At 37.2% G+C, this 18,657-nt stretch overlaps 1 protein-coding gene across 4 annotated transcripts in view; it reads right to left on the bottom strand.

Moving 5' to 3' along the window:
- Positions 1-18,639, bottom strand: part of wwc3 (WWC family member 3) — a 52,715-nt gene extending 34,076 nt beyond the window's left edge. For 2 of the 4 annotated variants that reach the window (XM_039691613.2, XM_089134198.1), the window contains exon 1: positions 18,247-18,639. In XM_039691613.2, the coding sequence (XP_039547547.2) occupies positions 18,247-18,392 (146 nt within the window). In that variant the 5' untranslated portion in view covers positions 18,393-18,639. The remainder of the gene's footprint in view (positions 1-18,246) is intronic. The other 2 variants (XM_039691612.2, XM_039691614.2) reach the window with 1 other exon arrangement.
- Between the last annotated feature and the right edge of the window lie 18 nt (positions 18,640-18,657).

Raw genomic sequence — 18,657 nt, 5'->3', positions numbered from 1 at the left:
GCTGAGATTCCATGAACCCTTGGAATTACCATCATTAACACATTTTTGACACACCATCATAATTAGTGACGTTAATCACTTAATTCCCCCTTTTTAAAGCAGTTTTAGCACAAAACTCTATGGCATCCTATGGATATGCCATGCAAACTGGACAAAGGTATTCAAACAAACAAATAAATTAAAACATTTATATTACACATGATTTTCTGGATATCACTGCAAGAAAAAAAAACAATGAATGGCTAGTTGGTTGAGAACAGAAGACATGCACTACACAAGAATGATCTATTTTAATGTGAAAAAGTGTTCAGCATTCAACACTGCGAGGTGGAATTACTTAGCAATGGCCTCAAAATCCCAATGATGTCACAATAGTGATGCAATCCCTGTATTTTTCAATGTAATCTTTAGACCAACAAGAGACATGGAAATATCAAGACATGCGTTTTATGTTATTTTATCCTTTATCCTCTATCACAAACTTTCAGGGATGCTCCAAAAACAGTGTGACTATGTGAGATTACAAGATGGCCAAATATGACCATTTTGATGACCGTTTTAGTACAGTGAACTCTTTGTCATGTTCAAGAAACCAATTTCAAATGATTCAAGCTTTGTGACATGGTGGATTATCCCGCTGGAAGTAGCCATCAGAGGATGGGTACATGGTGGCCATAAAGGGATGGACATGGTCAGAAACAATGCTCTGGTAGGACGTGGCATTTATATAATGCCCAATTGGCACTAAGGGACCTAAAGTGTACCAAGAAAACATCCCCCACACCATTACACCACCACCACCAGCCTGCACAGTGGTAACAAGGCATGATGGATCCATGTTCTCATTCTGTTTACGTCAAATTCTGACTCTACCATCTGAATGTCTCAACAGAAATCGAGACTCATCAGACCAGGAAACATTTTACCTGTCTTCAACTGTCCAATTTTGGTGAGCTCTTGCAAATTGTAGCCTCTTTTTCCTATTTGTAGTGGAGATGAGTGGTACCCGGTGGGGCCTTCTGCTGTTGTAGCCAATCCGTCACAAGGTTGTGCGTGTTGTAACAAGTGGTTATTTCAGTCAATGTTGCTCTTCTATCAGCTTGAATCAGTCAACCCATTCTCCTCTGATCTCTAGCATCAACAAGGCATTTTCGCCCACAGGACTGCCACATACTGGATGTTTTTCCCTTTTGACACCATTCTTTGTAAACCCTATAAATGGTTGTGCGTGAAAATCCCAGTAACTGAGCAGATTGTGAAATACTCAGACCGGCCCGTCTGACACCAACATCCATGCCACGTTCAAAAATGCTTAAATCACCTTTCTTTCCCATTCTGACATTCAGTTTGGAGTTCAGGAAATTGTCTTGACCAGGACCACACCCCTAAATGCACTGGAGCAACTGCCATGTGATTGGTTAATGATAACTGCATTAATGAGAAATTGAACATGTGATCCTAACAATTCTTTAGGTGAGTGTGTGTGTGTGTCTATATATAGCACAACGAAGAGCTTTACTGGAACTTCTTGACAATTCAAAAAGACGTTACAGAAGCTGAGGCACATTCGTCAATGTCTTGAAATAACACATAGACAAAGGGCTGTTTGATCATAATGGTTCCAACACAAGCCAATACAAATATATAGCTAAGATACAAGAGAAAACACATGCACTGTGGCAATCATATCATCAAATTACAAAATCAAAATCAATCAAATCCTTACTGTAACAACTATGTCAATCCTGGAATAAAGCCCAGAAAGCAGTGTTGTTATCTCAGTGCTTTGAAGGAGAGAGATGAATGGGTTTGTTAGCAGGGTTATAAAGTATTGTTTGAGAGGACTTGAAATTCACTGAACCCTCTGTGATTGTTAATCTTTTAAGATAATCGGTGTTTGTTAAGAACCACCATTTGACAAGATTCTTAAGCTTAATTAAGATGAAGTGTTTGTTTTTTTACGGCTCAAATCAGGATGTGTTTGAAGAAAATGTATTTTTCTTTAATAATTGATAATTGGTTTAACCAGTGCAAAACACAATGTTGCATTTTTTTCATTTTAACAAAACTGTCATGCCCCCTAGAATATTTTGTATGAATATCTAAACATAAATATCAAAAGAAAGAATGGAGCTTCTACTTAAAAAACAACATTTTTTAAATAATATTTCATTTGAATGTGGGTAAGTTTCATTAAACAAAGCATAATGAGAAAATCACTTTTCTTAAGACTATGTCCAGATCAGATTTAGATAATAATCAAAACATAAATGGAATAGATCGAGTCCAACACCCCTGAAGTTTTCACAGCCCTATACCTCATCCTGGGTCAACATTTCATTTGGTAACGTAAGGCAGTATGCAATATCTGATATTGGTTCAATTATTTTACTGGATTAATTCCCTCTTCAGAGAGAGCACTTAAAAAAAGTTTGTCTACCCTTTTTTTCACTTCTAATGCCCATTAACATCCTTAATACCAATCCTAATGAAGGGCTTATAAAAAAAAACGTGCAAGAAATGGCAGAAAGCATTTTGAGTTAAGTTTAAAACTTGATAAATGATTGTTAACCTCTTATGTAATATGTAAGTGTCTAAAATGATGCAAATACAATCCATATAAAAAAAAAAAAACTAAATGCATGTTACTAAATGCAGGTATAAAAAGGACGAGAATAGTCTGTTCTCTGGTTATGACTCAATTCCCGTCTTAAATGAGTCAAGCAAGTGAAAATAAATTAAAAAAAACTCAACAAACAAACAGCTTGTTTATAGTCATCTCTGAACATGAACTTGGATGGGGAAAGTATTTTAACATCAGACAATTTTACACACATCACAGTTTATAAGGAATGAGTAACAGAATGAACAACAAAGAAAAAGTTTGCCTGAACAAATGCGTTTAAAGGCAAGTTCACTTTTACCCAGCTTTGTATTGTTATAGTGTCAGAAGTATGTAAATGAACAATGTATACTCTTTCTCTGTTAAATGCACCAAGATATCAGTTCAATCTGCAGTTTTAAAGGGGCCCTTTTATGCAAAAATTCACTTTTACATGGTGTTTGAAGATAAATGTGAGTTGGCAGTGTACAGTATGTAATGATAAAAATCCAGCCCCACTCCTTTTTTTTAATCCCCAAAATTCGTAAGCACTGTTTCGGAACAAGCCGTCCACAGATTCTACCTTTTGTGATGTCAAAAAATGCCAAGGCTCTGGTCACGACAGCTCACGGATTTGCCGTAAGCATAGACCCTGCCCAGAGTGAGTTGTACACCGCCAGCCATTTTCACTGATTGCGACAAGAATGTCTCGTAAGCGATTGAGAAGTTTTGTTGTTGGATGTATGAGTGAACATAACAGTCTTCATGTACTTCATGAAGACGTAGGGGATTTGTTTTATGTTTGAAGGGAATGAACCCCCATATACCTAAATTCATTTATTTCTGCGCAAATCATTTTACACCAGACTGCTTTGAGAACGAGGATCAATACCAAAGGACAATGCAAAACACTGGTTTAGCAAAAAAGTTGTTTCTCAAGGATGGATCAGTACCAACTGTTTGTGATCAAGCTTAGTTTCCAGAGCAATAATGGTCACAATACTGGTAGTGAAAGGGAGAGCACACACTTTATTACATATCATCAGAGTTATTTTACAGATATAAAGTTTACCAGTTTATAAAGCACCCCGTGAAAAGGAATTTAAGGTCTGTATATGAAGAGTTCAGATGCAAAAGCCTCTAAGTGCCATTTGAAATTTTCTTCTAAAATGATCATTTTTATCAAGTTTGTATATTTAAGTTCAGTAATTTCACTTAAATGGCAATGAGGATTATCTATTAATTGTCATTTAAGTGAATTTACTGAACTTAAATATACAAGCTTGATAAAAATGGTCATTTTAGAAGAAAATTTCAAATGGCATTTAGAGGCTTTTGCATCTGAACTCTTCATATATTTGTTAACTGTTGGTGTTTTTGTGTAATTCGCAGTGTATGTTTATATTGTAAGGGAGAGAAAGACTTTAATTTGCACTTGTACTGTGTTTTATTCAGTGCTTACAGTGAATCATCTTTTGTGTGATGTACACAACATAAAACTCAACAGTGAAGTTTTGGCCATCATTGAGACAGGGACTGCTACAACAGGCATGTACTAATAGTGGACAAAAGTACGTTTATTAAACCGTAATTAAACAAAAACAATACCTGTTCTATCTCCATGCAGTATATATTTTCTGACTCGAACTAACACCGGTACTGAAATTTGATGTGTGAGATTGTCCGTTTTTTTGTTTGTTTGTTTGTTTTTTCAATTATGTGCTCTGGAAGCTCCACCCTTTTCTTGAAATGGGTCCAAAGGCAACAGGACATTTAAAGGGACACACAAAAACTTTTTTTTTTTTTTTTTTGCACACAAAAAGTATTTTGTCGCTTGATAATCTTATGGATGAGCCACTGTAGTCACTTTTTAGTCACTACTTTAACGATGGTTTTATTTACTTTCTGGGCCGGCAAGTTTTCATTACAATAGTAGCCTATGGAAAAGGTAGACAGCTCACTGATTGAATAAAAAAAAAAATTAATTGGTGTTCCGAAGAATTAAAGTCTTAAGGGTTTGGAACAACATGAGGGTGAGTAATTACTGACAGAATTTTCATTTTTGGGTGAACTAACGCTTTAACGGCTACAATTACAGTTTGTTAAACTACCGATTGAACTTACACATTTTTGTATTCTTGCCCACAGACAGCCAGATCAACAGAGGGGTGGTGCCAAAATCAAAAGTGCAGTATGGGTTTAAAGGGATACTCCACTTTTTTTGGAAATAGCAGGCGTAATGTTATGACGCAGCACCTGAAAATAGTGCCCAGCTTCCAACGTGACCGGGACTAAGTTTGTGTAGTCATCATCGCGCCTGCTGCACTCATGGTACGGCAGTGAAGTTTCTTGATCATTACGCAGGAATAAGAGTATAGTTCCTAGTCATATCAGCCTAGAAAATCTCAACTTTTCATTTTCCGTCTGTCTTAGCGCACGATGTAACTATAGAAGAGTCAAGTTTTAAATAAAAAAAAATATCGTAACATTTTGGTAATTTTTTTGGGAGAAATGCTAATGGTATTGTGCACTTAAATGATGTATGCTAAGCTATGCTAAAAGTGGTACCGCTAGAACCCGAGATCGGCCGAATGGATTCAAAAAAGGTAAAACTCAACAGTTTAACACTGGGGGAGTTGAAAAAATTAGCGTATTTCCAAAAAAGTGGAGTATCCCTTTAAGTTTGGGCAAAAGTAAACTTCACAACCTTTTTTCTCTAGTCACGTAGTGCCAATTTCAAAATGTTTTCGCATTTCTAGTGCATATTTGACAGCCAAGTTGTATCCAGCATATGCACAACAATCAACTAACATTAAAATATGTAGGGAATATTTTCCATTATGACAATATGATTGCAAAAAAAAAAAAAAAAGTATGATAATTTAAATGGCAGCCTCAGTTGAACTCACGGTTACTGCATTCCATGTAAAACAGCTTTATATAGCTATTGCCTTGTAGAATCATACAAGTTGCATGTTATATATATATATATATATATATATATATATATATATATATATATATATATATATATATATATATATATATATATATATATATATATATATATATTTCTTCTACATTCAAAAACATTTTTTATATATTATAAATAAACATTAGGTCTTCCAGCTGAAAAAAAGTAACTAAATTAAATGAAATATTCACATTCGAAGACTGTAAACAATTCAGAGCATTAGCTTTAATGGGCTAGCCGTAAAGGCCTCTAAACACACCAAAACTCACAACCACTTCCCACAATTCAACACAGCAGGAAACCCTACATACACAAGCATGATGTCCATTTCCTAAACCTGAACTACAGCTTTACAGCAGATCTCCTGCTAGGTTTATCGAACTCTCCCAAGGACAGAAGAAAAACATGCACCATGTAGTTGAGATTCTCACACAAACTGTAACATTGGACATAACGTGACATGCGGACCTCTGACAGGAAATAGGACCACCCTGCATTCTCACCAGGAACCTTGGGTCAATTTCCTCTTTCTGCAGTGCTTTCAAAAACAAAAGAATAGCAGATCCCAAAAGCTGAGCTCTGAAATCTGCATACACAAACATTTTTCATAATGAAATACTGAATGAATCAATAATGAATGAACATAAATATACAACACTGCATACTCCATTTTATATAACGGTTAGTTCCAATCCTTGATTCTGATTTTATTCACGATAAAACACGGCTATGACCGCTTCACCCAACAGTCCGATTTATCACTGTGCCACACTGCAGTTCCTATGTTGTTTTTATTTGAGCTTTCATGCATATTACACATTGGAACGTTGTTGCTGTTCACGGTCAGGGACTACTTTTTTGTAGCGGAAGGAAGGCTTTTAGTGATTTTCCTTAATTAAAGTTGCACTGATACATATTTTTTTACTTTAATATTTTTTGTGTGGTAACCGTTTAATAAAAGCAATAAGGTACTCGAGGCAAGTGCTGTTTCGTGAATAAGTAACGGCTGAAGGGCGTTGTTAGTCATGACGTGAAGCGGAGTGCCTAACAACGCCCTTTAGCCGTTACTTATTCACGATACAGCACAGCCTCTCGTACCTTATTGCTTACACACATCATATGAACATTGTTTGGCATCAATATTGAATGCGGATATTTTGTTGTTCCCTAGACTCGCCCAACAAAAGCACAGGCCTGAGCAACGATATGCAAAATGTTTCATACACTGGCAGAGAACATTCATCAAAACGCTTCTGCCCTTAGACTTTATTCAGCACTGAAGTTACTAGCGAGTTTCTCAAGCGAGTGTTTTGTTTCAGTTCCTGAGAGACCCTCTGTGCTCTGAGAGAGCTAATCTTCCCATACCACGCCTTTCTTCCAGAGAGGAAAGCAGCTCTGCCAGAAGGAGAGGTCTCGGAGTGTTTAGCGGGCTGAATCCCAAAACCCGTCATCGGCAGAAAGAAAAAGAGTTACGGGGCCACGGGTTATTTTAAGACTTGGGAATTTCTCAAATACACTTTGAGCAAAGCAATGTGTCCCAGCTTTTTAAGCAAACAGAGAATAAATGTCAAGGCCATTATGTAGCACAAATTGGAGTACTATAATAATTTCACCTTATTTCAAAAGTCCAGCTAGTTACTTCATCAGTCTACAAGAGGAAATCATTTGGCTTAAAAAGTAAACATGTCCTCTGTCATATTCTGAACGCTTTTAAAATTAAAATATACGGATGGGGTATACTTTTTTGGGATCGTCTTCTCTTCAGGGAGTAGTTTCACTCTGGAATCCTCCAACAAGGAATGTAAAAGATGCACTCTGGGTGTGCAGGCAAAAATTACAAATCAAAATCAATTTAGCACAAGACGAACAGTCTGACATTTGCGAATTCTATAATCATCTACTCCACGCTTTGCCATCTCCCTGATGTTTCCCAGTAGATATTTCCATCCGGAACGACACGCTTCTCCCTGGTGGGAAAGGCATGTGTAACTGGAGTCTGGGCCGTTGGTCCAGGCCTCGTCTGGACATCCACCCTGTCGCTTCTTCAGCTTGAGCCGTTCACGACAACAAAGAGCCAGTCCGGCATTCCGCCTGCAAATTAAGATGCTCCCAAACAACAGGCTCTGCATTCCTCGTCAAGAATGTGTTTCTCTAAAAATAATATACCCAAATAAACTTAATTATAGTAGCCTGGTGGCAGAGTTTTAATGCCTCTGGAGCAAGGACTTCGCTCTTGGATCTCACAAAATCCAGTGGCAGAACTTTTGTTTTGGCAACCATATGTTTTAAGAAGCATTTTCATTCTCAAGCTGCTGTTACAGATGTCACCTTTCATGTGGGCTGATCAGCTCTGTATAACTTTATGAGGACCTTTTATTGGCCTAATTAATTTGCAGCCTTCGTTTAGACAACTTGTCGCCATTGCACAGCGCGGCCTCTCCTTTGCGGTTTAACGTTTAATTGTTTAATGGCTTGCTTACCTCTATAATATTCTATTGTTAAAAAACATGACACCACTCTACAAACCAAAGGTTTTTAAGAGAAATGGAATTGCTTAGACACTGCTAAATTATGTCTCATGCAACCTCAGCAGGTATTCTACTTGCTTCCAAAGGGTAGACTATACACCATCACAAGGGTACTCACCAAAAAACAAGGCAAAAACCATCTGAATTAGATAGAACAATAAAATAAGGAATTGGGAAATTACAAAAAAAAAATACAATATATAACAGACATCAGCAGCCCGTAAAAGAAGATACTTATGGCCAAGCTAATCCTGATACCATAACAGCATAAGCATGTGCGCTATGTATATGCTGGGCTCCACAAGTGTCAATCTAAAAATTGCATTCTCAGTTTAAAAGACTGTATCAAAACTTTGGGAGGAATTTCAATCATGTCGTTCATTTCCGTCCAGGCAGCTGAGTGCATAAGACAGCACAGGACAGACGTCTCCTCCTATCATTATATACAGCATCTTATAGAAATAGGTCGACTATAAGTAGATCTGCTGAAGAACTTCCATTCTGACACATTTAGATACAGCCATCCTTGCTATCGCTCTCACAGCGAGACAATGGCTGCGTTTACATGGACCCTTGTAATCGGATTGACGGCTCAATCGGACTAAAAAACCTTCATGTAAACACCTTAATCGATCCGATTGAGCTCGATCCGACTAGAATTTCGATCGGATTGAAAGGGGTGGTTCACTTGATCGTATTGAAAACCGAAACCGACTGCGCATGTGCAATGACGTTCAAATAGCGTAATGACGTACGTAACGAGCTGTTCTTCCCGTTGAATAAAGTGTCATATAAATGAATGTTCCGTTATTAAAAATTCTCATTTCACTCCATGTCTGTGAAGCGAAACAGGACAACGTCCTACCAGTGCTTGTTCTCATCCACACACGACTTTTGGGCGCGGGGTTTTACTGCGTGATAAATACAATCAGCACGGCAAAACGGTTCATGCTCATCGTCTCCAAATCATGACCAGACGGATACAAATTAAGTCTGTTGTTTAAAACAAATAGAGAATCAATAGGGGAAAACAGTTATGCTTATGTGTGAACAGTGGCATATTCATGCAGTGTGCGCATGTCAAAGATTCCTATATGAATCTTGTGACATATAAACGTGCACATCAACCTGATCACTTTATTTATCATTCATGTAAACACCTTGATCGGATTCATCAATCGTATTGATTTCAATCCGATTGTGTCCATGTAAACGTAGCTACTGATAGACAGGAAATATTGTACAAAAATGAATAGCGCAGGATTTTCTTTAAGTTTAAGAGGAAGTCATATTCAACAAAATAATATATGAAGAGTTCAGATGCAAAAGCCTCTAAATGCCATTTGAAATTTTCTTCTTTAATGATGATTTTTATCAAACTTGTATATTTAAGTTCAGTAATTTCACTTAAATGGCAATGATAATTACCAATTAATTGTTTTTTAAGTGAAATTACTGAACTTAAATATACAAGTTTGATAAAAATCATCATTAAAGAAGAAAATTTCAAATGGCATTTAGAGGCTTTTGCATCTGAACTCTTCATATATAGCCTACATATTGTGTGTGTATATATATATATATATATATATATATATAAACAACAAACTCTCTACCAGTAGGTGGCATTTATGGAACAGCAGTGATATAGCTTTTCCTTAGTTAAAGTCCCCGTGAAATCAAAATTGAACCTATTTACTTTGTTAGCGCATATTACTAGTCTTGTGGTGAACAATTAATCCGTGCAAGTGAATATATATTAAAAAAATGTTTTACCTTAGTAATCTTTAATCAAAATCTGAAAAGTTACTTCTGGTCTGGAACGGTTTCTTTTTCTGATGACGTAGGTTTCACAGTTTGGGTGGGGAAACGCTTAAGCACTCCCCTCAAACTATGGGGAGTTTGCTATGAGCGAGAGATGGAGAGGAGGAGCGCTAGAGTAAAACCCTGCCCTCTGTTCAATATTCCGTTTCACTTGGAAATACGTCACAGCACTGGAGAAAAATCGTTTGCAACTTCCGGTTCACGGGGACTTTAACGCTGTAAACAAAGCAGTGCCGTGCCAAACAATTCAATGGGCATTATATCAAAGTAACTTTTGTCAAAACTTTTCTTTTCTTTGACAGTCAGTTCCCTTCAGAGAAACATTTATTTAAGCCTTCACCCTCAATTCAATATCCATATATTTTTAATACTGCCAATCCTTGCACATCTGCGCTCTCTTCTCCTCATTGTGTTCAGCATGTCCCGTATTAACCCTCAATCGGGTCATGGCATGGGGTCTATATGACCCCAATCGACTTTTACTTAATAAAATGAAAAAGTTTATTTAATAAAAAAAAGGTTCCCTTCATCTCACTCAGTGGAATAAGATTTTGTGACTTTTCATACATGATCTATCTATATACACAAAAAAACTGGGCTTGATTCAGTTGTTCTGACTGAAGGTATGTAAAAAAAAAAAAAAAAAAAAAAAAAATTTACACTTCTGGGTCAACATGACCCCAAATTGAAATAAATGGGAAATGTGAAAAAACTAAATATTTTCTTCATGTGGCCAAAAAAAAAAAAAAAAAAAAAAAAATCTGGCATAAATCTGATTTTTTTTACACAGAAATGAAGGCTAGAGCATAAATGCAATGTATCATAAAAAAAATAATATTTCATATGCAAGCTAATGTTGTAGTTGAGGAATAGTGTGGTATATGGATACAAAAGTACTGTATATCTCCAAAAACACAGCATTAATGAATAGATGAGAAGTAAACAAAAAAATGATATATTATTTGTATGATTAAAAATGTATATTTTTTTGTACAATTACTCAATCAATTGTTGGGGTCGTAAAGACCCCAAAGCCCAGTAGTGTGAACAGGAAACGAAGACCATTTGAAGGTTAATGTCATGTTTACAGACTTTGTAATATTTTCCCATAATGTCATTTGTGTGTAAATATTACAATGCAGTTTGTGTTCAAGTCTGGTACAAAGATCAGTCAAAATAACACATAATATTAATAAAACACAAATAAAACGATAAATGCAGTAACTGATAAAAAAAAAAAAAGATCAGAAACATCTGATATTTCTCCAACATTACATACAACAAATTAGAGAAATAAAGTAAACTAAAACTTGTTGAATAATTTCTCAGAATAAAGGTCCTTAAGGGTGAATGTGTCATTTAGGAACAAAGTTCACGTTTTGAGACATTTTATACTTTCAGAAAGATTTGGATTGGTTTCACGCTGCAATTATGCGAGCGCACTAAAGAACTTTACGTGACATACTTGCATCCTGTCGTCATCATCTATGTGGGCTGCATCTCTTTACATTGATTGGTTAGTAAATGGACGTGCATCTGACGTCAGCATGTTGTCAATTGGCGGGTAACTGACAACATGAACGAACAGATTCATATCTCCCGTCCTCTCATAAGCCCCTTTTCCACCAAAGCATTTTGAGAGCCGGTTCGGAATATTTTTCCAGTTGACTTTTTATTATGTCATCAGACCATACCATACAACAGACCAACTAAAAAAACTTGTCTCCTCCTTTCCCCATGTGCTACCATCTTCTGTTTTTTCGGCTATGCAGTAACCACCGGAACTTCCAGTAAAAGGTCTGAAAGTCCGAACCATACAGAAATGCTTTCACGCTAGAAACGAACCAAACATTTTAGTTTGATCCGAACCGAGACTACCTCTTTTCGTCAGACCAAATTTCATCTGTTTGGTCCGGGGTAGGTTTCACATCTGTAATTTTGATTCGGACGAAACTGAAAAGTATGAAAGTCCGGACCAAACAAGGTAGGTGTGAAAGGGCCCTTAAAGTGTGGTGAATTAGATTTTTTTGGCACTTGATGATCTTCAGACAGCCATGTATAAAAATTCCTTGGTAAACAGCCCTGACGAGTTTGGTACATCCTGCAAAGCTAGCATTCCAGACATGATTGGCATAACCTTTGTGTGTGACTGAGTGCACCTGGCATTCTTAAAAATCAGAAAGACGCCGAGGTCCGGGTCTATCAGTTTTTGATTTTAAGCTTTTAATAGGACAGTTCTGCCTCAGTAAGACATGCTTACCCACTGAAATAGTGCGTGGTCGATATCACACTGATTTCATGCTTTCAAATCTCTGTTAATTTTCTGGACTGTTCTGAAAATAAAATTCACAACTCCTCAGGGTTGAAATTAAGTCTAAGATGTACTTATTGTGTTAGTATGTTTCTGAAATGGATTTGATACTAGTGACAGAACAAACCGTCAAAAAAATATGCCATAAACAACAGGACGTGCAGCCTTGACCAAAAGCTACACCACTGACACATGAGTGAGCAGTCTGATAACAGGAATCAGATGATACTCTCACTCACAAGCTCAACCCCTTGGTAAATGCAATGGAAAAATCATTTTTTCCTTACATTTAAACAACCGTGTTTGGTGTTTTTGGTTTATTGGAAACAAGTCAACATCAAATTACATATGTCCACTAAAGTTAATCAATAATGATAAACTGTTATCAAAGAAAAAATAAAACTGTCTATTAAATGTAGATTATGTCGTTCTTGCTACTTTGAGTAAAGATAAAGGATGGAGCAAGTTTGTTTTTACAAAAACAAACTATGATACATCAGTCATTCACGCTAATGCTCGTCTAATATCTGCACCGGTTATGTATTCGGCTTGAATAGACCTTATTCAGAGCAGTGCCATGACAGGTATGAAAGTGAGGCTGTGAGGGATAGACTTACCGTGTTTCCAATGGCATCCGCTGTAAAAAGCTGAATAAAGCGGCTAGATTACTTACAATTTTCCACAGCTTACATTGTCGGGAGTTTTTTGTCAACTGACATTTCTTGGAAAGATATTTTTCCAGTGTGTCATGAGCAGAACAATCCGAAAACACATTAAATAACAGTACAGCCCATTGAAGAGATGCAAGTCTATCCCTCACAGCCTCGCTTTCATTCCCATTAAAAATCAAAGATGGCGCTGCCGTGAATAAGGCGTATAACTAGTTCTTCCATTAATGTTTCATCATCAGACTTGCGCTCGGATTGATATGGTAAAATCGACGTTATCATAACCGTCTTTACAGTGTGTACAATCGCTGAGCTGATATTTAGCATGCAACGCACACTGTAAGCGACAGACCAACAGACTAGGCCGTCTGCCCAATCAGCGCAGAGAGAAAGCTCGCGGATAATAGGAATGTAGAGTGACTGATTTATCCATTGAGTCCTTTGAGAATCATTGAGAAATGTGGTGATGTGCAATGTATATGACAAAATCAAAGTGTTTTTTGACCTTTGCATGTAAAGTTGTAACCCTGTGGTGAGAGACCTTCAAAACAAATTTAGGAACCTATAAAATAGCATAATAGGGGCACTTTAAATTACATAATTACATATTTATCCAAAATCATTGATAAAGTGCATAATGACTTGACCCTAGGCTGGATTATTGAGCATTTTTCAGTAAATCGTTTGTCTTTGTGTGGCTTTCATATAGTCTGTATTTTTCAAATGTTCTGGAATTTTGTAACGCAATACATAGATTGTGGTCCAAAAAAGATGCTTGAACCCTATGCCTTTACAAGGATGTGTTTGTAATCTCTCATCATATAGAGCCCATGACAATAATTGGAGTACATAGTATCTACACAAACTGTTGTCAAACCTTCCAAACAAACACACTCCGCATGAAACAAAAGCCATGTTCACCAACCCCTTTTAACAACAACAACAACAAAAACCTTGCCCTCCCTTAACCGACATAATGAAAACACCAAGGGAAGCAAAATAGCACTGAGGGGCTTGCGCTCATGTGAATAACCTTTTGGCGCTGGCAACACGGCTTCCACTTTCCAGAATAATTGAATTTGGTGTGCTTTGTGACCACGTATAAAAGCTTCCCTTTGCCAAGCGGCAGGCCTGGCTGCGGCCATTGCATAACAGAGCCTGTAAAGAATAAAAGGGAGAGCCGCTGGGGCCTGGGCATGGAGGGAGGGAAGACACGTGGGAACTGCGGACTCCATTGGGCAGCTTTGTCTAGGGCCGATCACGGGCAGAGTCCCTCAGGCATTAGTGTAAGCATGCCTGACATTGCACTCATTCCACAGTCACAAGAGCCTCCCCACAGAAACTATGCTGGAGCGAGTGGACGAAGGAGAGCGGACTCTTAGGGAGTCACCTTAGGAAACCATGCAGCGGACAGTCTTTACGGCTAACGGACGCAAGCGATATTCGCTGTTTACCCGACTATTGTCTTGCCGAGGTGAAGCGCCCTTCCTTCCGCAAAGCCCCTCTTGTAAACTAAAGCACTGAAGACAATACTGAAAATATTGTATAAAAAGACCTCTTTTATGTTATTGAAATTAAAGATATAAACTTTCTCACTAAATTTTAGAGATGAATTCTTAAATGAACACTTCTTTTTTGCACTGCGAGGTTTGCTGCTCAAATTGCAGTCATGTGACAATTTCAAGCCATGACAGAAATGCAATCCCACAGAATAATTTCACTTTTTCTTTTTTCGATGAAAGTCACACCCAGCTAAGAATGATTCAAATTTCACAGATACATCCTAAAGGACGCTTACAAGCAAACACCACAACACAGAGGCAAAAACGGGCTTGGGTATTGAATTGGGTAAGCTTTTAGGATATCAATGAAGGTTTTCAATGTGTCCCAAAGAGAAGTGGTAGCATGCAGTTAGGGAGTGAGGGGCAGGTGCTGGAAGATGGCCCTGTTTCACAGAGGAGCTCCAGTGGTTTCCCAGGTGACTGTGCAGTGAATTCACACACTGATTCCAATTTTCACTACAAGCCGTCACTGGGCCTGAAAACCTGAAAACTCATGTTCACTGGTGCAGGGTTGATGCTCAAACAAGGTGGTGGTGTAAAACATCATGCCCATGTTCAACTTCATTTCCTATTAATATTATTTAATGATAATAATAATAATATAAATTTCATTAACAATTATTATGTATTAACTACAATTATTTTATTTTTGAGGTAGGGTGTACCAGTGATTAGTGCTCTGAAGCAGTCCCTAAGATAATCTCTGAAAATAATGGTAAAGAACTACCGAAAACGTCCATAAATGCAAGATCAAAGTAAAATCAAAGACAGGAAAGCTGGAATTTAAAAAATGATGGATCAGGCTTTTAGTTTCCATAGTGAACTATATTCTACTCTAATGCTATATGGCATTGTTTGTCCTTATAGGTTTCCAGAAATGACTATTCTTCATTAAAAGCAAAACCAAAAATGGAAAATTTGTCATAATTTACTCACGCTCAAATTGTTCCAAACCTGTATGATTCACTTATATGAACATAAAAGGCTAACCAAACAGTTGACTGGCCCATTGACTTCAATATCTATATATTCCATTCTATGGAAGTCAATGAGGCCCATCAACTGTTTGTTAACTCAAATTCTTCAAAATATGTTCTTTTGTGTTCAGCAAGAAATTAATTCAGGTTTGGAACAACTTGAGAGTGAGAAAAATGATGAGAGAAATTTTATTTCATTGGGTGAACTATCCCTTTAAGAGCCAGAGGTATAGCTACAAAAATCTGATAAGATGTACCAACTCGGTTTATCTGTCAGAATATTTAAGCCAATATAATGAACTAGGTGTCAATTAAAATTCTCAACTTAAAAAGCAATGCTTTACTGCCAAATGTGCATGAGACAATAAATATGACCAGCACTTGTACTTTTTGGTTGACCCCCAAACTAGACTAGTCTTAACAGATATATGCCTTCAATAAAGTCCACAATCGACAAGACTGTAATGTAATTACAAATTTACAAATGTAGTTTAGGTACAGACAAGACAAATAAAAGCAGAATTGTGGCATAATCAGAGGCTATACAGCACATTAGTAACTCTGATGTTTGCGTCACAAGTTACGTTGTGGATGTTCTTGTATTATTTTCAGGCTATTTTGCCATTCATACTGACTCAATGAAAGAAAACAGAAGAGAAAAAGGAAAAGAGAGAGAATGTCATGAGACCAACTTTAACTCATGTCGCCCACATGAGTGCCCCAGTTCAATGTGTTGTCCTCAACATCTGCTGGATAACTCCTTACCGCTCTCCTGACATGAAAATATGAGATTTCTCAGACTCTAATCAGCTTCACATTACAAAAGCATGTCACATGCCTTTGTCGAGGGGAGCCTTCAAGCAGATCAGGTTTTTCTTATCTTGATTAATTTTAAGCTACTCCATTACTACTCTTGAAAAGGAGAGGAAAAGTGGAAGAAGGCGTTAAAGATGCTTTAGAGTGAAAACGAAACATACACCACATAACACAAGAGCAATGAATGCAAAAGTGAAAGACTTTCAATTGGTGTTGGATGTTGCAGAGTCCATGCCTATGACAGCGGTGAGATGTTAATGACAATAACAAAAGTAGATTCAGTCATCTGAGAGGCTAAAATTTTCTAATTGTACTCAAATTAAATACAGCTAAATGTATTTCTTGTTATTATTATTGGATTATATAAATATTAGTGGTAAAATGTAATCCAAATTATCTGTTCTCAGCACAATGTGACCATCCAATCAGAGTCATACAATGACAGAACTGCCTTTGAGGTGGTGGTCTGCTTGCTCATTGTTTTGACACAAGTGACCCTACAAATTAAGATGAAACCATGTTAACTACCCTCAAGGCAAAATCCCCTCTATTGAATTTACACAAGGCTTCAAGTGAACTTGTGTTTAAATGAGTCGGGCTGAAAGGCTGGTTTCTCTGCTGGTGAAAATACAGACCTCACAAAGCACATCCACACTGCTTTCCCAGCGGCCCAACTAGCATTCCAAACATATTTGCACATGGAACTCTTGGAACTACAGTTCTCTCTTTCATTTGCACACTGTTTACATTATGTGACCATTTAAAAAAATAAAGAAATAGCGGAGGAAAAATATATATGTTTAGATGAATTAAAATAGCAATAAAATATATGTGATTTTGCCTTTCTACTACTTCTTAGGAAAACTGAAGAAATGGTGCAAACTGTTTTCTGTTGATATTCTAAATTCAGAAATGTTCAAACTTACTGCAAAGAGACAGCCACACATTCGATAATGATTTTTCAAAGACAAAAGTTAAAGAGAGAGCATTCTTTCCTGACCCCATCTAGATTTAGCCAAGATGACAAATGGGGGAAATGATGCGGGTGACAAGGAGCAAATGCCAATGTGTATCTTTTATATTTGACTGACAATTAGGAATAGCTAAATTGTTGACACTGATAATGTTAGATCTAATTATAATCAAATTTACATCACACTTAAGGCAACTCGGTTCAATATCACATAACTTTTGTCATCAACACTGATTCAATTATTTTCTGAATTAAATTTGTTGTAGTCTTTGAAATGGTATTCACTGACACTGATTCTTTTGTGACAAGAGAAGATTTTAGGATGCTTATTAAAATGTCATCAATCAGCTGGTTATAATGTAATATGTTATTTAGTGTTAATCATTTTATAAACACATATACAGTTTATATACTATATATTTTTTAAATTATATATATATTATATTTTAACAGCAAATACATTTATCATGATGTAGACACACAATAGAAATATTAGAACTCATATTTCATCTTCTTTAATCCTAATTTTGCAATAATCTTGGAGTCTATTGTAAATGTAAACTGACATGCACTGTGTCAAGTATTACACTTGGGACTTTAATACTATCAAACAGATGTGGGGACATCATCAAAAAGTTTGCCTCTTTCCTGATGCTGTTTCATACAAATCCAACCAAACAGTAATAAGTCAAGGAAGTTCATACAAACACCACTATACAAGATTGAATAGCCATTTTACTGGACTTTTTCAGGTGAACAGTCATTGAAAGACAACTCAGAATTTGCACTGCACATAATGTGGCAGCAAATTGGCATGACAAGCACAAAGAAACAACCAGCCATGTTACACTGTGTCAGCTCTGGCCTGTGGAATGAAAACACTTCCATTCCGAACTGTGCAACTTCCCTCGCTTCTTAATCATCACTTCAATCTGAGCCCCCGCCCTCTACAACCAAACAATCATCAAACTTCAGCCAATAAAGCATGCAGCACATCGGGGTCACTTTTACCTGTCTCTGGGGTCGATCCATGAAGTTTGTCGAGTGTTGTGGTCAATGTAAAAGACTCTGCCATCAAAATCCCTGGCTTCCTCCCAGCCCGGGGGCAGCGGCAGCTCTGAGCTCTCTCTCCGCTTACAGCTGCTCACCCACGGCATAGCGCTGCTGGGACCCCCTTCCTTTACTCCAACAACAAATATATCAGAACTTTCTACTGCATTACAAAAGTGTAACTCCCATCAACTCTCGGAAACAGAAAACTTCACACCGAAGAAACAACCGCGGGTCAAATCGACACAGGCAGTCCTGCATCCACCTTTTCCAAAAAGTTTTGCACCGCTCTCATGACTCTCTGTGTCGGTCCTCCATGTTTGACTATCTACCATCTTTCATTCCACACTGTCCATATTCGGGCAGGCGTAT

This window comes from Pimephales promelas, chromosome 8, assembly GCF_988280905.1.
Source record: "Pimephales promelas chromosome 8, fPimPro1.hap1.1, whole genome shotgun sequence".
NCBI lineage: Eukaryota > Metazoa > Chordata > Actinopteri > Cypriniformes > Leuciscidae > Pimephales > Pimephales promelas.
The sequence above is the reverse complement of the archived record's forward strand: the minus strand, read 5'-3'. Positions and strand labels throughout refer to the sequence as shown.